We start from the raw sequence: 20,486 nt of genomic DNA, 5'->3' as shown, positions 1-20,486 counted from the left end.
GGCCATCGGATGAAGCCCGTTTATCTCCAAGCATTTCGTGGCTTTAGCTCCTAGAGGCCCTGACTGGCCAACCTGCCGGGCCTTCCAAGAATGCCCTCTGCACTTGCTTTACCCTCTACAGAAGGAAACCTGGCTAATCAGGAAAGAAACTCCCTCAAAAGGTAAACAGCGAGGAGAGTGTACATATGGTGGAAAACAAATGGGTCTTGGTACCATGTTGTGGAAATTATCTCACCTAGGTAGATAAAGGAGCAGGCTGAGCCCAGGTGGCACTCTTGAGTCCCCTCCTCCATTTCATGGCCCATTTGTGACGTATGCACCAGTCTGTCCCAGAAAACTCTCTCCCTACACCCAACGCTCTCAGAACTGTGTGGTGCCCTGTGTCTACGCTGCACCCCACCATGGCCGTGACCGCCTGCCAGGGCTTGGGGTTTGTGGTTTCACTTCTTGGGGTTGGGGGCATCATTGCTGCCACCTGCATGGACCAGTGGAGCACCCAGGATTTGTACAACAACCCGGTGACAGCTGTATTCAACTACCAAGGGCTGTGGCGTTCCTGTGTCCGAGAGAGCTCGGGCTTCACTGAGTGCCGGGCCTACTTCACCATGCTGGGGCTGCCAGGTAAGGGCTGGTGGCGGGGGGCTGGCAGGGGCCACTGGGCCCCTGCCTGAGGCACCATGGAGGGGCTGCTGGGCAAGGAGGAGCAACAGCCCCCACCACCAGGGTAAGAACAAGACCACAGAAACCTTAGGGAGAGGAGCTTTCTGGCGCTGTCAGGGCTCCTGTTCCCCTCACTGGATGGTGCCCAATTCTCCCCAAGGGGCGCATTTTAAAAATAAGCTCTATGTGAGCAATGGCACTGAGTCTCAATCACCCACAGTAACAGGACTCAGGGGGCCCAGACTTTAGCCCCAAGATTCTCCTTCCTGAATTGGGGACTGTGACTCTCTCTCCAGGCCCCCTTGTGCCTGGTCCCAGCTGCTAGGGAGATCACTTCGTAAGTCATGTAAATGTCTAACCACTATGCTGTATTCCTGGAACTAATATAATGTTGAAGGCCAACTATAATTGAAAAATAATAAATAAATAAATGTTAAAAGGAATAGACGATGTTTAGATAAATAATAGCACTTCTGTGTAATGGACTACTAATAAGCTCCTATTAAAATACTATTTTACTCATATGAAACTAAACATTTAACATTAAATATATTAAATGGTGTTTACAAAGCTTTGGTTGTACATGTATGCAATTAAGTGAAAAGAGAAAAACATCAAATGGTATGATTTTTTAATCAGGTAAAAATTATATACAGAGAATGGATAAAAAGGAAGTATTACAAATTTTGTCTAGGATTTAAAATTATGAGTGATTTGTTAAAATTATCACTACTTACAAATTTTCTATTATGAGCACCAAAAGGTGGAATCAGAAATTAGAGATATTCAGGGTGGTACAAAAGTAAGTATACCGTTGTTTGTGCAACACAGAGTTTATCAAATAGTATTATTATGTATTAATTAATTACTACATTATTTTAATGAAGAACTATAAACCTAACTTTGCCCCACCCTGTACAATGTGATAATATATTTTTAAATTAATAGATGTATTGATTATTTTTATTACTAGCTTACTAATTTTACTCCTCCCATATTTTATTTTATATTGCCATTAGACCACCATTTTTGCTTAACTACCATGCATGATTTATATTTATATTCCTAAAAAATGGTAAAGCAAAGGTGAGGGAAGTTTATTCTCCAATATCAGTAAAATAATATAAGCTCCTGGAAATTTGTAACTTGAAATGGCTCTGTCATAACCATATTTAACCCTGAATATAGGGATGATTTTCCCTAAGAAGTCAGCAAAACATGTGCTCCATTTTTAAAATGATTAAACGAAGTAGTACCGACATTATTACATTATTGTTAGACAGAATCAGACCATGAATTATCATTACATATTATTATAATCAAACCATGAATTATCAGTATTGTTAGATCTACATTTAATTTAAAAAAAAACAAAAACAAAAACAACACCTATTGCCATGAATGGGGAAGCCAGCTTTTCCCCTGGGGACCTTATTCACTCTTTGGAAATGGCAGCTAGGACAGTGGTCACCTCACTTCAAAGCACAGAAACTCCAGGAAATGAAAAATCCCATCTTCCAGATGTTGTAAAACATAGTCAATGTTTATTTCACCTAAAAAAGCATGTAGCCTTACAATTTCTCTCTACTCATTCAGTATTCTGCCTGCGTAGGGGTGGCTTTAGTTTATTCTTTAAAATTAACCTTTCCTTTGTCCAAAAAATAAAGTTACTGTCACCATCTCAAACAAGAAAGAAAGCTCGATTCATTAGACCTAAATAATATTTCCCTGTCTTGAAATTTTGCATAAAAACATTTGCATAGGGAAATGGGAGTGAGAATAGATAACTTGTAATAACCTATTTTTTAATTTTTCCATTATCAGCTTATTATTTTAGTGATATTATAGTCAATGTGTTGGGGGTTGTCAGACAAAAGTAATAAAATGAACAACTTACAACCAAACTCTTAGAGTTCTCTTTATGAGTAAAAAGCCTGTGTCTTGGTTGAAATAAGTAAAATGGACTTTGCCCACAGAAACAGTGACAGAATCATTCCTGAATGACTCCAACATTTTCCAAACGAATTGGTCAATCCCTGCCCACCAGCAGAGACCATAGTCACTTTTGCTAGTTGTCCCCTCCCTACCTTTTAGACTTGGCCTTGTAGCTCAGTTCAGGGGGTACAGAGACAACAACACTATCACCTTAAGTCAGTGGTTCTCAACCTTCCTAATGCCGCGACCCTTTAATACAGTTCCTCATGTTGTGGTGACCCCCAACCATAAAATTATTTTTGTTGCTACCTCACAACTGTAATTTTGCTACTGTTATGAATTGTAATGTAAATATCTGATATGCAGGATGTATTGTCATTGTTCGTGACCCACAGGTTGGTCATATATGACTCTTGCTTACTCTCTTTTTGGGGGATTTCTGGCTCATACTTCATTATCTACTAACCCTGATCACAGAACCTAAAGCAAGGTGTGTGGTTGAGGGAAGTGTTGCCTCCATTCAAATTAGGAAGGAGACCTTTCATATTTGCTTTCTGTGTTTGCTGGGAATAAAGTCCTGAGAGCGGTGGTTGGGTGCACCCAAGATAACATTGAAATGTCCAGTTGCTCAGCCTTGTTTCCTGGAGAACCTGTCCAGGTTAGAGGGGTGTGTGTGTGTGTGTGTGTGTGTGTGTGTGTGTGTGCGTTTCAGGGCCTTGAAATATAGATTTAGAGAAATTCTAATTAAAATGTATCTAAATTCAGAGGCAAAAGGCACAGCTCAATTAATTCTAAAAAAAAAAAAATATTTATAGACAAAATGCAATGGCTGATGTCTGGCCAAGTCTCTCTTTTGCGTGATTATATAATTCCTGATCCTTTTATCAATTGCAGTGAAAATGTTTCTGCAAAATGTAGAAGATTGTATGTAAAATGTGAAAGGGCTTTGGCGTGTCCTAGTTTAGTCTCCATGTTACAGATGAAGACACTGTGACCTGCAGAAACTCAGCAGTTTGCCCCAAATCACCCAGCACAGCATGCGTCAGTGAGTGTCAGGAGCAGGTCCTCGGCCTCCCAGGAACCTATCAGGGTCCAGCCAGCCGGAGTCCCTCCTCTGGCCTTTGTGGAAGCTTCTGTGACTGCCACGTGGTCTTCATGTGCTTCTTGTGGCATGAGGTGGGGTCAATAGGATACCTCATGTCTTTTCATCCCAATTCCTCTAGGTCAGTGATGGCGAACCTATGACACGCGTGTCAGAGGTGACAAGCGAACTCATTTTTTTGGTTGATTTTTCTTTGTTCAATGGCATTTAAATATATAAAATAAATATCAAAAATATAAGTCTTTGTTTTACTATGGTTGCAAATATCAAAAAATTTCTATATGTGCACAGCACCAAAGTGAAGTTAGGGTTTTTCAAAATGCTGACACGCCGAGCTCAAAAGGTTCGCCATCACTGCTCTAGGATTTGGCTTCCTGTTCTCAAAAGTGGGGACCACTTAGTCTGACCCTAGTTCTCAACGTCACCAGAGAGGACGTTGAGCAGGGAGCTCCACCTTTGCTGATTTAAAGCATCTGTGGTTCACTAGGACAAGTTCCTGGAACTATTTGTGCCTCACTTGACTCACCCCCCAAAAAAAAATATATGGGGGAAATAGTAACACTGCCCTGCCCATTGCTGTAAGATTAAAATGGAAAGCTAGAAAGGAAAAGTGGTTTATGAGTTGTGAGGACAAAATCTGAAAGTCTGGTTTGAGATGGAGATTCCTGGGCCGTTTTTCCACAGTGAGGTCAGCCAGGTGGTTTCCTGAGATGAGCGAGGCCCAAAGGAAGGGCTTGGGGGGTTCTCAGCGGTGGGCACATCAGCTTTGTCCCCGGAGGGTGGCGTGCTGGGGGCAGAGCCAGAACCAGGAGTGGGGCCGGGCCTCGGGGGAGGGCGTCCGCTCAGCCCGCCCTGCTCTCAAACCAGCGGGGCCCGCGCAGATCAGCAGGGCAAGTGCCTCTTGGGGCCGCTTCCCTGACAAATGAGAAAATAATGCCCTTGAACCAAGAGTGAAACTGAACTATCTAAGGAAAACACTGTGAGCAAACACCCAGAGCTGAGGGAAACCATCTGATTAGCGCGGCTCCCCTCCGGAGCGCGGTAGGCGCACAGCTTCCACCGGAGGAAGGCGGCGACGGCCAGGGTGCCGGAGGCCCGAAGCCATGTCCACCACTACCTGCCAAGTGGTGGGCTTCCTCCTGTCCATCCTGGGCCTGGCGGGCTGCATCACCGCCACGGGCATGGACATGTGGAGCACCCAGGACCTCTACGACAGCCCGGTCACCTCCGTGTTCCAGTACGAAGGGCTCTGGCGGAGCTGTGTGAGGCAGAGCTCGGGGTTCACCGAGTGCCGGCCCTTCTTCACCATCTTGGGCCTTCCAGGTAGGCGCTGGGCGGGACCCCCGGGGGCCCCACCAGGTGAGGGCAGGAAGGGGCTGCGAGCTCCCGCTGCAGCCAGGAGAAACCTGGGAACAGGTTTGGCTAAGAATAGAATGTGTGACCAGGAGGAGTTGGCCCCAAGTCAGAGAGGGCAATATCATAGGGGAGAAAAATCAGAGAATTCATACTCGTCAAAGGAACTGGTCGTGAGGGAGCAGGTCACGAAAAGGATGGGTCCGATGTAAGGGCGTGCGCTTGACACCAGAACAGACTAGGGTTCCTCAAGGAGGAAATGAACTGCGTGCGTGTATGTGCATGTGACTTGCTCCTGCCTGCACATACACAGGAATAAGAAAGTAGGATGGTGACTATTACAGCCAAAAAGTTGAGTTAATTTTATTTCATTTTGTATTCAATTTTTCTTTGAAAAGTTGGGTCTCTGTAGGTGCTAAATATATAGATAGATAGCCATTAAATTATAGTCTTTTTCTGCATTTATGGTGAGAAGTTCTGGTATGCACTCCTAAAAAACAATGCCTGTCAGAATATAACTATATAACTGTGTACTATAGCTTTGCCAAGTTGACACATTAACTATCACAGATATCAGGCATCTGTTAGGATAGTGAACAATGGATGAACGCATACTTCACTGAATGAAACCCAAAAGGGCTCAATGTCCTGAGCTTCCCTCCTAACCCCATTCTGATCTCAACTCTCCTCCTGTTTTGACTTTCTGGCCCACTTACTTTGATTCTTATTTACTCTACCTTCTCCTTATCCTACTGGATCAGGAGTAAATGGCAAGTATGTTGACCTGGAGGACAGACTTCACCATTCCTTGAATGCCTGCAGCATTCAAAGTTTATGTCACGTAATGTTTCACTTGATTCTCATTTTTATGGCTTGGTTTCTATGGTTTAACTTGCCTCCCCATTTGGAGTATAGATTTCTTGTAGAGTAGATAATACTTAAAATTTTCTCCATCAAGGTTCAGGTTTAAATTCAGAAAATACATTCAGAAATTTAGAGGTATTCAGGATGAAGAAACTGGCAAAAATTATTCACTCACTCTTCAATGATTTGAAATGAATCATTTATTCTAAATGATTAACTCATTCATTCATCTATTTTTGTCCACCCATCCATCCATCCATAAAAAATATATAATTATAGAACTATAATTATATTATAATAATGTCAGAATTTAAATATAATGATAAAAGTGACATTCTTTCACCCCTGAAGATGAACTAAATACACATCATAGGATATTATGGGAGCTCTACTTGTGTTTTTAAAAAAAAAAAAAAAAAAAAGAGCCCTAACCGGTTTGGCTCGGTGGATGGAGTGTTGGCCTGCGGACTGAGGGGTCCCGGGTTTGATTCTGGTCAAGGGCATGTACCTTGGTTGCGGGCACATCCCCAGTGGGGTGTGCAGGAGGCAGCTGATTGATGTTTCTCTCGTATAGATGTTTCTAACTCTCTATACCTCTCCCTTCCTCTCTGTAAAAAATCAATAAAATATATTTTTTTAAAAAAAGAGAGAGAAGAAGAAGAAAGAAAAAAGAAAATAAAAGGTCAGGCTAAATGGCTCTGAGGAGTGTCCAGAATATGAGTTTGGTGAGGAAAGGAAAATGGTGTTGGGTTCTGCCTGTGAAACAAACACCTTGTGAATAGATAGATGGAAATAAATGTGCATGACACTGTTAAGAACCTGCAAAGCCCTTGAAATTGAATTGAGAAAAGCAATTTAACTAATTCATCTTTATTTTTGGAAAGAAATAGAAGATGGGTGGCAGAGTAGAAGAATTGGGTTATGTATTCCATTTTTGGAAGCTACTTGTATTGCAGGATCAACAGGACCACAGACTACATGGAAGACCTGCTTAGGGAAGCAGGGGAGGGCGAGCCTGGCCAGAGGGAAGAAAGGGACCCTGTAAGGGAGAGACATGCTGTAGAGTGAGGGGAGAGGTCAGAAGGGACTTGCAAGACCATGGATTGTTGAACTGTTAAATGAAGAAAAATGACTGACCTCATATTCAAAATTAAGGCATGACATCCCATGACTTTATGCTTCATAACCTCTCCACAGAACCTCACCACATTATCAACCTCTTGCTCTTTCTTTATCTTTCCATATGTGGAGCTCCCAAATATTTCCACTCTTCTAATTGGCCAAACCCATTTGTCTTTCCGGTTTTACTGAGAGAAACTCTGCTCCTCTCCCCCTTGACATTGCTACCCTCTGTGGAACAAAATCCCCTCTCTCTCTCCTGTTCAAGGCCGGCCTCTCCACCAGAGCTCTGTAGGCCCCACACCATCCTGTCTGGTCATCCAGCTGGTCAGTCCCTCTCCTTCTTGCCTCTTTCATCTCTCCTCCTGACTTATGCTTATATCCTCCTTTCCTGGAAATCTTCTCTTGATTCTGGTCATTGTCAAATTCTGTCTCTCCCTGTCCATTAACGATACTTTGGGCTTGGTCCTGGATACTCATTGTTCCCACTGCCCAAATGCCCCACCACCACCACCACCCCAAATGCCATCTCCACAAATCTTCCCATATGCGAGGTCCAGCTCAAATACCACCTCTTCCCTGAAGCTTCTTCACATCCTCATATTGGATGTGAAGGACCCCACAAACCTTTGTACCAAACCCAGAGCACTCTGATAGCAATGAGCATATTCTGCCCTCATGACTCTGCTCACAAATCCAAAAGCTGAGAAACCGTGGCAGCCATTGAAAAGGTGTATCCCAGCCCTGCCCATCTGGGTCAGGGGAACAGGATTCCACCAAAAGCCAGGAAAGACATTTCGTGGGACTGAATTGGCAGAAAAGGAGATGGTTTAAATCTTTGATAAAATCTAAAGCAAAAATCCTTAAGGTAAAAAACTATAAAACTGCTCTTAGGATCCTTTCTAAAGGAGCTGCCTTGTTTGCTTCTTCTTACAATTGGCTGTTTCACATAAAGTCTAATGCTCATCATCATGTAAAACCAGCTTGTCTTTCCCCAATGTATGGCAGAAGAAACTGGCGCTAGGAGGTGAACTGATTATAAGTTGGTTGTACAGCTGAAATGAGATCTGCAGGAGCCTCCTAGTCTTTGGTCAAGCTGCATTTCCTTTCTTAAAAAAAAAAAAAAAAAAGATGTGTTAGCCTTTTTAAATATGTGGGCAAACATCTAAATGTGTAGACACTATTGTACATGGAAGGAAATCCCACAGAGAACTGAGGACACATCTACAAAGTCCAAGAGAACCTGTATCTTGGATATAAAAATGCTTGCCCTGATTTCTCATGATCAAAGTTATGTAGGAATCTGAATGCCTCCTCAGCTTGTGGTTGTGGAAGTTGCTGCTTGGATAGCAGGGCAGTCACCCACAAAGCTTCAAGCCCTAGCATGGGCTAGTCACTGGACGGGCATCATTTTGTGGGGGGCCACCCATTATGAGAGTTATATAGTTGGACCCCATCTCAGAGGTGAAAAGAAAGGTCAATGACGATGTTAGCCACCTACACTGACTCATCCATCAGCCACCTCCCCTGTTCATTGCCAGGTGATCCTGAGCCCATTTTCCCTGATCGTCCCTCATTCCTTGGTCCAGGCCTTTCTCTTCCTTTTTTTCTCTCTCTCTCAAATCTTCTTCCCCTATTGCCCTTTATACTCCCTCACCCATGGCTTTTTCAAATCCTCAACCATGTTTTGTCACCAGGAGAGAGGATGCAGGTTTGTACATAGTTAGTCCAAGCCAAAGCCATGAGGAGTTGGAGAGGGGAGGGGTAACTTCTTTTTAAAGAAGGGAAGGGAACGGATATTTACTGAACCTGGCTTAGTTCTATGCTGGTGCCAACTCGCATCTGACCCTCACAATACCTCTATGCAAAAGATATCTCTATCCCATTCCAGAGTTTAGGAAATTAGGTTTTAGTGAAGTTACATTACCTGCCTAACAACTTACCTGGCAGCACCCATTCTGTAGGATTCTCGAGATACAAAAGACCTCCTATTGGTTCCGTGGGATCTATGGAAAATCTAGGCCTTTCACCTTGTTCTGGGGGGCCTTGCCTCTGAGGTCTCACCTCAGACTTCCCTCCTCCAGGCTCCTCTCCTCTACCAGCCCTATCAAAGGCTCCAAGTCGGGGCCTTTGGCTCCTGGTGACTTGCTATGTCATCAGCCCCACCCTCACCCTTAGCCAGCTCAGTGATGTCAGCCACTCAGTTCCTCTCAACTCCCCACTCTGAGCACCTCCTCCTAAACTCCCTTAAGGTCAATTTTCCCAAGTTAAACAATTGAAATTTTGTTAATAAACAACTAAATGAAAATCTCTAGGGGTAGGGCCAAAACATTAATATTTCTTTAAAAGTTTCCCCAGGAGATGCTAAAGTGCAGCCCAGGTTGGGAACCACACCTGAAGGCACCTGGCTTATCAGTTCATTTTAGGGGAATAAGAAATTTTGCAACAGGGAGATAGCAGGGCAGTCACCCATAAAGTTCCTATTTTTCTGTTTGCTTCTATCAGCCCTGAATTCTGCCCACCCTTCATGTCTGATAATGCCTCATTGTTCATTGAAAAGAATTCTATAGTCACACCTTTGGTGTGAGGAATCAATCTATAGAACCTGTTGACTCACCGGTTATCGGCTGATAAGCCTATGCCTCTTGCTCAGAATCTATAATAATAAAAGCATAATATGCTAATTAGACCAGACAGCCGAATGACCTTCCTGACAACCTTCCAGACGAAGCCAAGGCTGCGAGGGCCGAGGCAAACTGCCGCGACTGCAAGGGCCAAACCCCTTGCACGAATTTCGTGCACTGGGCCTCTAGTATCAAATAAGAGACAGAGTGGCTAAAAGAGAAACCTACCTCCTTTAGGGGCAGTTTCTCTTGTTATCTATCTATGGAAAAGGCTTAGAATCCCCGTTGGTAAAATCTTCTAACTAGAAAAAAGTTCGGGTCACAACCATGTATCACCATGGTTATTACTAGACATAGGGGAATTGTAGCAGTGAGCGTTAGAGAACATTTCCTCCTACTTCCTGGCATCTGCCTCCATCACAGTGTCCACTCTCAGAAGAACCTCCCAAGGAGTCTCCAAAGCATGGAAGACTTTGGTCCATCCATCCAGACTGAATTGTGGTTCTGACAATGGCCCCCACAAGACATAACACAAAGTCATGTCTTTTCCAACTGCAGGCTAAAAGAAAGGGGTAGGAGTAAGCTAAAAGGAGATTCCAGATATAAAAAGGAGCTCAAGATCTGGGTGGACCCCAGGTTCAAAGCAGGTGCTAGTGTTCATCAGAAATCCAAAGGTCAAGAAAGAGCAGGAAAGAAGTGAGGACTTGTCATGCAAACCTGACCCCAGCAGAGGCAAGAGGGCATCTGAAAGCCTAAGGCAAAGGCTGACTGGGACAGTCTGGCCACAGCTCCAGTACCTCGGGGCTCCTATGGCACACCAGCAGCAACTCTTCACATCAGGCAAGCCCACAGTGCTTCCACCCCCCACCTGCCAGCACTGCCTTCCCTTCTCATCCAGCAGTGTCAGGGAAGGTCACATACCTCAGCCATAGCCACAGCACACAGGTGATATGTTTTCAGGATCAAATATTAGAATCACTCAATCAAAAGAGATTCGATGACCTTATCCTTCCCAAGAGTGTGGGATAAGAGTAAGTTTTAATAGATGAGGAAAAGACATCTTTTATACTACTTAGTTAATTATTGTTTGGTGGGTTAGCTAGTTGGATGCTTGATTGGTTGAGCATATGAATGTGTTGTTTGACTATGGGAGTGCACCCACATGTGCTAGAAAGATGGAAATGAATACACTAGTAGGTGAAACATGCTTGCATTTGCCAATAAGGAAATGAACAGGATGTTTGTTACCAAAATCCTATGGGGCCAGCAAAGCCATCAGGCAAGGCTTGGGAGGTCACAGGTGACACACTAGAGCCCTCCTGGTTTAGGAATCGATTCAAGGGCCACTCCAAGGCTCTCATGAGTTCTCTTTGCCTTAGTGGGGTTACCATGGCTCTAGCATCAGAATTCAGCTGCAGGTCCAAGATGACACTGTGATCAATTCTCCCAGGAATGAATGGTCAGATCACAGATGATTGATCCATACCATAAACGAAAACATCTACTTTGAAACTGTAGGTGCTAATAGGACCAAGACTGATCATGGCTACTTGTAGAATCCTCTTCCCAGGAGAGAAGCAAAGTTAAAACCAGAAGTTTTTTATAGAGAAGTGAGTCAGAAGCTAATAAATGGAGGTCAGCCCAGCCGGGTGTGGCTCAGGGTTAAGCATCCACCCAGGAACCAAGAGGTCACCAGGTCGATTTCCAGTCAGGTCATATGCCCAGGTTGCAGGCTTGAACCCCAGTAGGGGGCATGCAAGAGGCAGCAGATTGATGATTCTCTCTCATCATTCCTTCTCTTCTCCCTTCCTCTCCTTCTCCCTTCCTCTCTGAAATAAATAAAAATACATTTTTAAAAATAATAATAATAATAATAATAATAATAATAATAAATGGAGGTCAGTGGCACAGAACTAGAGTAGCTGGATACCATTGTCCACAGGGAGCTACCTGGTGGAAAAGAGCCTCCATTCCTCAGATACTGCATAAGGCTCTTTAATGAATTCCCCATGATCTCCCTATCCTTTTTCAATATATGTCATTTCATTGCTATGACAACTAGAGTAGGATGGAGCTTTCTGCTTTGCTCCACACAGTTCTTTAGTTCTGCTCTACTAGAACTGTCCAAGCTAGGAGCCTTTCTCTCTGGAAGACATCAAGCCTTCCTTTTGTAAGATTCATTATGCTTGCAATGGACATGTTTACTGACTGTCTTTCCCCACTTTGGTAGAACCTCCATGAGAGCAAAGACCATGTCTGTCCTGTTAATTGCTGCCATCTTGTGCCTAGTCATGGGGCTCAGTAGAAAACTGTTGAGATTGATCACTGCACTTTAAGGACATCCTAGAAATCATTGAAGGTTTCTAGGGTGTCCTTAAAAGGAAGGTCACTGCAGGAGAGCCCCAGCAGGACTTACGACTTCCACTGATCCTGAAAAGGAAACTGCTGGTAAAGTGTGGTCATGTTGAAAGGCCTGAGATTGATATAGTACCTTTTTATAAGTACCCAAAACTTACAGTTCACCATGGCCTTAGTCACCCCCTTGGAAGGAGGCAAAAATACAGTGCCCTTGTTATATCACTCAGTGACCTTACTTCATTATATGCTATAAATGAATACTGGGTTTTCCTAAAGTGGACACACAACTATATGAAATGTTGAGCCCTCATGGAAAGACTAGAGAAGACAGATGTTTGGGTTAGAAGTCAAAGCAACCCAGTTTTACTATAAGCTCTATCAATAATTTTTAATGCCACCTAAGTCACACCATTTCACTTTTCTGGTCCCCAGAATATCAAGTTTTAAAATAAAGACACGAAATAGATAAATTCCGTGGACCCTCCCAGCTCCAACTGTCCATAATTTTCTCATTCTACAGGCATTTGCATGCATGTCCTTCATCAATCAGAGGATTGTAAGTGATGGTTTTGCATTTCCCAAACTTCCACATCCCTTGACAATAACAAGGTTCACATCATGGTTTATGGATTTGCTGTTCCTCAGAAACTCAGTGCTAGCTGGTTGTGGTTGCTGGGTTTTATCAATCATGTTGTCTGTCTGCTTGTGTCTTGCCCCTTGACCCACAGCCATGCTGCAGGCGGTGCGAGCCCTGATGATCGTGGGCATCGTCCTGGGTGCCATTGGCCTCCTGGTGTCCATCTTTGCCCTGAAGTGCATCCGCATTGGCAGCATGGAGGATTCTGCCAAAGCCAACATGACACTGACCTCTGGAATCATGTTCATTATCTCAGGTAAACTAGGAGCCTGGGGTTCCTGCTGTCAGACGTGCTTCTGGGAATGTCAGAATCATTTGGGCAGAGGGAACACTGCTTCTTCCTGTTGAGCATAGCTTGCGCACACTTCAGAGCTTTGCACACTAGGATTACAGCAGGGATGAGGAACCTTTTTTCTGCCAAGGGCCATTTGGATATTTATAATATCATTCGCGGGCCATACAAAATTATCAACTTAAAAATTATGATATTTATTGAATTTCGAGTCCCGTCTGCTGTTGCCTTGGCAGGGCCAGACCAAATTACATAGCTCTTGGGCCAGAGGTTCCCCACCTCTGTTTGGCAAAATTATAATGAGTGCTAATGTCCCTCTTAGCTGCCACCCCAGTCCCATTATAAGAGACTAGAGGCCCACTGCACGAAAATCGTGCAGGGTTGGGGGATCCCTCAGCCCGGCCTGCACCCTCCCGCAGTCCAGGAGTCCTCGGGGGATGTCCAGGAGCTGTAGGACATCCTTAGTGCTGCCGTGGAGGCGGGAGAGGCTCCCACCACCGCCATTGCATTTGTCAGCCGTGAGCCCAGCTTCTGGCTGAGCAGCACTCCCGCTGTGGGAGTAGACTGACCACCAGGGGGCAGCTCCTGCATTGAGCATCTGCCTTCTGGTGGTCAGTGCGCATCATAGTGACCGTTCAGTTAATTTGCATATTAGCCTTTTATTATATAGGATTCACAACCCTAAAGTAGTCATTTGACTCAACCCCAAAAGGCATTATTTTGGTAAGATTCTAGAAAATGATTTTAAGAGAAGAGTTCTTAACATTGTCAAAGAACCAGGCCCCAAATGTTTGTACTATTTTTTTTAAATATATTTTATTGATTTTTTTTTTACAGAGAGGAAGGGAGAGGGATAGAGAGTTAGAAACATCGATGAGAGATAAACATTGATCAGCTGCCTCCTGCACACCTCCTACTGGGGATGTGCCCGCAACCAAGGTACATGCCCTTGACCGGAATCGAACCTGGAACCCTTGAGTCTGCAGGCCGACGCTCTATCCACTGAGCCAAACCGGTTAGGGCCAAATGTTTATACGATTAACCATTGGTTCTAAAATGCATGCAAAATCTCTTTCTGCACATATTCAAATCCTTCCTTAATTAGAGAAATAAGAGTGTCCAAGCACCTAGCACAATGTCTAGGACAGGGGTGGGCAAACTTTTTGACTCAAGGGCCACAATGTGTTCTTAAACTGGACCGGAGGGCCGGAACAAAAGCATGGATGGAGTGTTTGTGTGAACTAATATAAATTCAAAGTAAACATCATTACATAAAAGGGCACGGTCTTTTTTTTTTTTTTTTTTTTAGTTTTCTTCATTTCAAACGGGCCGGATCCAGCCCGCGGGCCGTAGTTTGCCCACAGCTGGTCTAGGACATAGTGGGACTTCAATAGTCGATGCTTGGAATAACTGTCTGTTATAGGAATGGAATGTTCTGAAGCCTATTCCTCTACACTCATTTAGGTATACATTGCCTCAGAAACATTGTGGTCACTTTAAAGCTGACTCCAGAGCTTTCTTGTTCTTTATCTACAGGTCTTTGTGCAATCGCTGGAGTGTCTGTGTTTGCCAACATGCTGGTTACTAACTTCTGGATGTCCACAGCTAACATGTACTCCGGCATGGGTGGGATGGTGCAGACTGTTCAAACCAGGTAACCTCCTAACCTCAGGATTCCATGGTGAATATTGTTGTAGAAATCCAATTAAACACATATGCCTAATGTGACTGTCAGTGCCTGAAATAGCAAAAATTTATCAGAGGCAACCATGCCGTATCGTAAATCAACAATGATCTGTAAATTCATAACCTTCATTTCAGTGAAATATCCTTGGTGATATGACTTGAGGCTGATCTGACATTTGCACTGAAATACAGTGACAGTTCACGATATTTATATAACACTCTTACACAGACCCCATTGTGGTGGCCATGAAAGTGGCACTATTAACCAAGGCATGTAAATGAGCATCAACCCGTATCTCTAGCCCATGATGGGTGCCCGGCTAGGGACAGGTAAAAGATTGAATAGAACTGAGCAAGATTAGTGAGAAAAGGCCAAAACCGGTTTGGCTCAGTGGATGGAGCGTCGGCCTGCGGACTGAAAGGTCCCAGGTTCGATTCCGGTCAAGGGCATGTACCTGGGTTGCGGGCATATCCCCAGTAGGAGATGTGCAGGAGGCAGCTGATCGGTGTTTCTCTCTCATCGATGTTTCTAACTCTCTATCTCTGTCCCTTGCTCTCTGTAAAAAATCAATAAAATATATTTTAAAAAAAAAAAGATTAGTGAGAAAAGTAATGTTTCATCCTCTTTCGGCTTGACTCTTTCTCTTGTTCATGAATTCATTCATTTGACAAATGTATTGAGCACCTACTGTGGGCCAGGAACTGTTCTGAGTGCTGGGGTAAAGACAAGTTCACAATTCTCATGGAGGTTATGGTGTAGCAAAAGAACATGAAACCCCGCTATAAATTGGTATCTGAAGGAGGGCAGAACTTTTAAAAGATGAAAAAGCAATTCTAACATGTGTATTCATTTAACAACTTCAAAGGGACATTTCTCAAAGTAAGAAGCAGCAGCAAATCCCTGAAGGAGAAAGACCTTGTTCTGAGAGAGCAATGCAAATATTATAGCTAATAACCGGTCATCTCTGGAGTAAATACACTTGGTATTTCTTCAGCCACACCATTATGGGATATAGACAGGGTATAAGGACATGATAAAACCATTTACTCTCTGGCTCCCCTGGAACTCCTATCCACATCCATGTCCCTGCTTTGCTTCAAGGAAGTGTAGCTGCCCTTATGTGCCTCCATGGTCCCCCAGGTTCTCTTGGTTACAAGGGCAACTCAGAAGTAAGTTGACTGACTCATTCTGGTTTGCCTGGGACTTTCCCAGTTTTAGCATAGAAAGTCCCATGTCCTAGAAAGCCCCTCTTCACAGGCAAATCAGAAGAGCCCACCTTGCCCCCAGTTTCTGTGTGCCTAGAGTCATGTCTCTAGCCCAGTGGTCAGCAAACTCATTAGTCAGCAGAGCCAAATATCAACAGTACAACGATTGAAATTTCTTTTGAGAGCCAAATTTTTTTTAAACTTAAACTATATAGGTAGGTACATTGTTATTAACTTAATTAGGGTACTCCTAAGGCTTAGGAAGAGCCACACTCAAGGGGCCAAAGAGCCGCATGTGGCGCAGTTTGCCCACCACGGTCCTAGCCGGTTTGGCTCAGTGGATAGTGTTGCAGGCTCGATCCCCGGCCCCAGGTCAGGGAGAGCGCAAGTGCAGAGGCAACCAATTGATGTGTCTCGCCCACCTGGATGTTTCTCTTTCTCTGTCTTCCCCTCTCCCTTCTACTCTCTCTAAAAACAAAATCAATAGAAAAATATCCTCAGGTGGGGGTTAACAAAAAATTAATAATTAAAATGGGCAAATTAAAAAAAAAAGTGTCTAAGTTGAGGAAGGCGACCTCATTCCTCATGCACAGAGGATGGTGTAGTTTATGATTAACAGGAGGGCTAGGGAGGCAGAGTGACCCGCATTTGACTCCTGGAAATGCCATGTTCTTCCTGGGTCTTTGGAAAAGTTCATTAGCCTCTCAGAGCCTCAGTTTCCTCATCTATAAGATGGTCACATCAATTTAGTTCTTTATGAAGACGGTACTCCTCCCTACACGGATGGTTGCCGGGATTATGTGAGGTAGATGAGATGAATGCTTCCTGGACCACAGTAAGAACTCAAGGGACCGAAATTCCTTCAGAAATTGAGACCGATTCTCTCAAATTTCTCTGGTTAAACTGTCAAGCCACTCCCCTTTGGCGACCTCAGGTCCAAGAATCCTGCAGCTGTATTGCTGGCTAGCTCAGTGCCGATGCTATGCTCCAGGGCACCTGTTCAGTTGGCTGTGACCCAAAGGCATGTGTGTTCAGGGGGCGTGGGCAGGGATAGGTGTAGAATCCAAAGGGGAAACAGAGAGGACAGGCATGGCCAGATGCAGTGGGTGGAACCTGGGAAGTTGAGTCAATCACATTCTTAACCATCATCTCCCCACTCAGGTACACCTTTGGTTCGGCTCTGTTCGTGGGCTGGGTCGCTGGAGGCCTCACGCTAATTGGGGGAGTAATGATGTGCATCGCCTGCCGGGGCCTGGCACCCCATGAAACCACGTGAGTTTCCCCATCCCAATGTAATCAGAGGTCTGATTGGGTCCATTTTAACATATAATTCCCAGCCACCATGATCAGTCCAGGCATATGGAGTAACATTGTTGAGCATGAACCTTGTCTTTTATGGGGAATAGAAAAACGGGAAGAGGAATATTTCTACCTGAGCACATTTAGGTGCAATCCTATTTGAAGGGGAAAAACCATCCCGGGTTCCCTCTGGCTCCAGTATTCTGTAACTCAATGGCTCTCAGCTTGGAGAAATTTTGCCCCCAGGGGATATTTGGCAACATCTGAAGACACTTTGATTGTTACAACTTTGGTGGGTGGGGGGATAGGTGATACTGGCATCTAGTGGGGGAAGGCCAGGCAAGCCCCCACAGCAAAGAAGCATACAGCCCAAATGCCAATAGTACTGCTCTTGAGAAACCTTGCTGTAGCTCCATAAATGGGCCTGGAGTTGAAGACCTGGATCACCGTCTGGCCCTGCTGTTAACTAGCCCTGCGACTGCCAGCAAAACATTTGCCCTCTCTGGACTTCTGTTACCTCACCCATAAGCTGAGCCAAGTAGAGGAGTTGGGCTGCATGGAATTACCTTCCAGCTCACAAATTCTATGATTCTTTGGCACAACCATGTTCCCCTGGACACTGTTTCTGGTTCAGCTTCACTTTAATTCAGGTGTGGGGAACATTCGGCCCTTGGGCTGTATAAGGCCCACAAAATCATTTGGTCTGGCCCTGCCAAGGCATTAAGGGGTGAGTTAGTTAAATATTTGACCAAATATAGCAGGCTAATTTTAAAGTTGACTTCTTTTTTTGTATGGCCTGCAGATGATGTTATAAATATCCAAATGACCCTTGGCAGAAAAAAGTTCCCCACCCCTGCTTGAATTGATTAACGGAGGGAACTGGTAGTCAGTAACTACCAGCTCTACTACAAAGCAAGAAATTCTGCTCTACTGCAGAGGTCAAAAAACCAGTGTCCCAAAACCTAGAGTGACCAATTCTCTCAGTCTGCCCAGGTCTACGGGTTTCCTGGGACACTGGACTTTCGGTGCTAAAACTGACACATTCCAGGGTAAATGAGGTGGTTTGTCCTCCTAGCAAATACGTCTACGATCCTGGAATGTTTCTTTGTCTTTCAGTTACAGAGCTGTATCTTATCACGCCTCGGGCCCCAATGTCGCCTATAAGTCCGGAGGTATGAAGGCCAGCCCTGGCTTTGGGCCCACCACCAAAAACAAGAAGATATACGATGGGGGTGCTCGCACAGAGGACGAGGTACAGTCTCATCCTTCCAAGTATGACTACGTGTAGCACTCCAAGACACCTGTCATGGGCAGAAGAAAACCCCAAGTAGAGCTCACCCAAAAAACAAGGACATTTTACCTTGATCCCTGATGGCTTTTGACTCCCTGCTGGAAGTTAGAAAAGCATTGATTTCACCTATGGGGAGGCCAGATGGTCTTAGCCACATGTCTCTGTCTTTAAATATTCCATCACAAAACAACGAGTTATCAGATATGAATTAGAGCCTATAGCTCACATTTTCCAATCCTCTATTTCTTTTTTTTAAATATCTTCCTAATCTGATTATAGAATATGGTTTGAATTCCTATCTGACACTTGAATGATTTAGACAGACTCTCCCTCCTCCTTCTAGCCAATAGCCCATTGATGATCTATTTCTCAACTCATCCTCCGCCCCCCCCCCCCCAACAATTCTGAAAGGAAAAAAAGAGAGTCTGTTAAAAGATATCATTTCCTGCTACTTTTGCCTCTACAAACACTGATTGGAGAAGAGGAGAGAGGGGAAATATATTTGTAATGTCTCTAACTCATTATCTGAGTTTTCTTATCCTGTGATCTTAAATGGACCAAAGTGATTTCAGTTTGAAGAAAGCAACCAAGCTTTTCCACTTCTTTTGGCATCTGCTCATTCCAGCAAGACTCTCCCAAGGGTTTCCTGAGCCCCCCCACTGTGAGTCCCCCTTCTGTCACAGGCCAGAAAGCATCCCTAGAAGAACGAGAAGAGGTTGTTGTTGTTTTTTGCTTTTCTAAATATATTTGATATTCTACATATAGTTAGAATAAATAATGTATTAGTAAAATGATACACCATCTCTGTGAATTAGCCTCACTGCAATGCATAGATAAAAAAAAAAATGAAAAACTAATTACTTTGATGTTGTCTATATTGTACTTTGTGAAAATCACACTTAAGTCCAAATTTCATAAAATGCTCACTGATCCTAATTCCCTTTGAAGTCTCCAGGACTCAGATGAAAATGATAGAGTCAGTGTCACCCATATAAAAACCAAATAATGGAACACAACAGGTCTAGGAAGTGAGTTGAACTAGTTTTGTTGTTGTTGTTATTTCAAGTGATGAGCATGAATTTAATGTTATGTTTCCAAGTGCTACAGGCCACATTTGCAGGGCTACAGGCCACGGTTGGCTGACAGTAGACTCACTTGGCACTGTGGTCAGCTTTGTTACCCAGAGAGCAGTTCCCTTCACTAAACTGACCTACAGTGTTTAGACCACTGAATGTTTAAGAGCTGAAAGCTCTTTGCAGCCACACACCTTCCCTGTTTTTACATCAGAGCTGCAGAAAGCCTACATTCTTTCCAGGCCACCAGGATTCCATCCCAGCACCAGAGCTAGAATAGGCCCCCTGGAAAACTGAGGTATGGGTAAGGGTGGAGGGGATCTGACCATTGAGTTATTATTTGGGGGGGAAGGAGAGTGGGGGAGGGAAAGACATGTCCTAACTCAATAGTGCATATAAAAGTGACCTCCAAGAAGATGGGTGAATATTCAGAGGATCTTTAGGCTGGACAGACTATATCTGGGGAAAGACCAGATCAGGGCCCATTAAACAAAAATGAATTGTGTTCACTAAGAGACCCTTCTGACTGAGCTATCAGTGGTTTTAGATAAAATCAAATAGAGTACGCATGGAATTCGTTGTCTAAGCTGGGGTAAATGATGAACACATAAATTAATTCAAAAATAAAAAGTGGGGGTGGGGGTGGAGGAAGAGGAAGCTGAGCAATCTAGGGCATGGAGGTTGTCAGGAGTCCTCAGGGTTTGAGTTGAAAGCGTCGGGGCACGATGAGCTCTCTCCGTCCTGCCACCAGAAAGTCCCTGGTGGGGTGTGAGACACTGGGGTGTGGCTCTGTTGGGTTTTAATTAGCATAGTCTCTGTGTAACACTTAATTGTTTAAAAGTCTCCAGGTAGTTAGACTGTGTTTTGTAATTTTGTTTTGTTGCTCTCTCATTGTATATGCATTGAATATTGACCTGCATGTTTTGTTACTTAAATATTAAAAACAGTTAACTCACATTCGGGCAGCTTCTGTTCTTTTTTTCTAAG

General features: G+C 44.1%; 1 protein-coding gene across 2 annotated transcripts; it reads left to right on the top strand.

Annotated features, from left to right (window-relative positions):
* Positions 1-401: 401 nt before the first annotated feature.
* On the top strand, positions 402-20,455 carry CLDN18 (claudin 18; the record flags this gene model as incomplete). Of its 2 annotated transcripts, none has more annotated exons than XM_081105919.1 (5): positions 402-621; positions 12,744-12,908; positions 14,481-14,598; positions 16,998-17,108; positions 18,252-20,455. In XM_081105919.1, the coding sequence occupies 5 exons, from the start codon at positions 402-404 to the stop codon at positions 18,421-18,423; spliced, it is 786 nt and encodes a 261-aa protein (XP_080962045.1). In that variant the 3' UTR covers positions 18,424-20,455. The 2 variants fall into 2 exon arrangements, with proteins under 2 accessions (XP_080962045.1, XP_080962044.1); XM_081105918.1 differs by lacking the exon at positions 402-621 and adding an exon at positions 4,577-5,020.
* Between the last annotated feature and the right edge of the window lie 31 nt (positions 20,456-20,486).

Source organism: Myotis nattereri (genome assembly GCF_964212035.1).
Source record: "Myotis nattereri genome assembly, chromosome: 14".
Classification (NCBI taxonomy): domain Eukaryota; kingdom Metazoa; phylum Chordata; class Mammalia; order Chiroptera; family Vespertilionidae; genus Myotis; species Myotis nattereri.
Note: the sequence above shows the minus strand (reverse complement) of the source record. Positions and strands in the feature narration are given on the sequence as shown.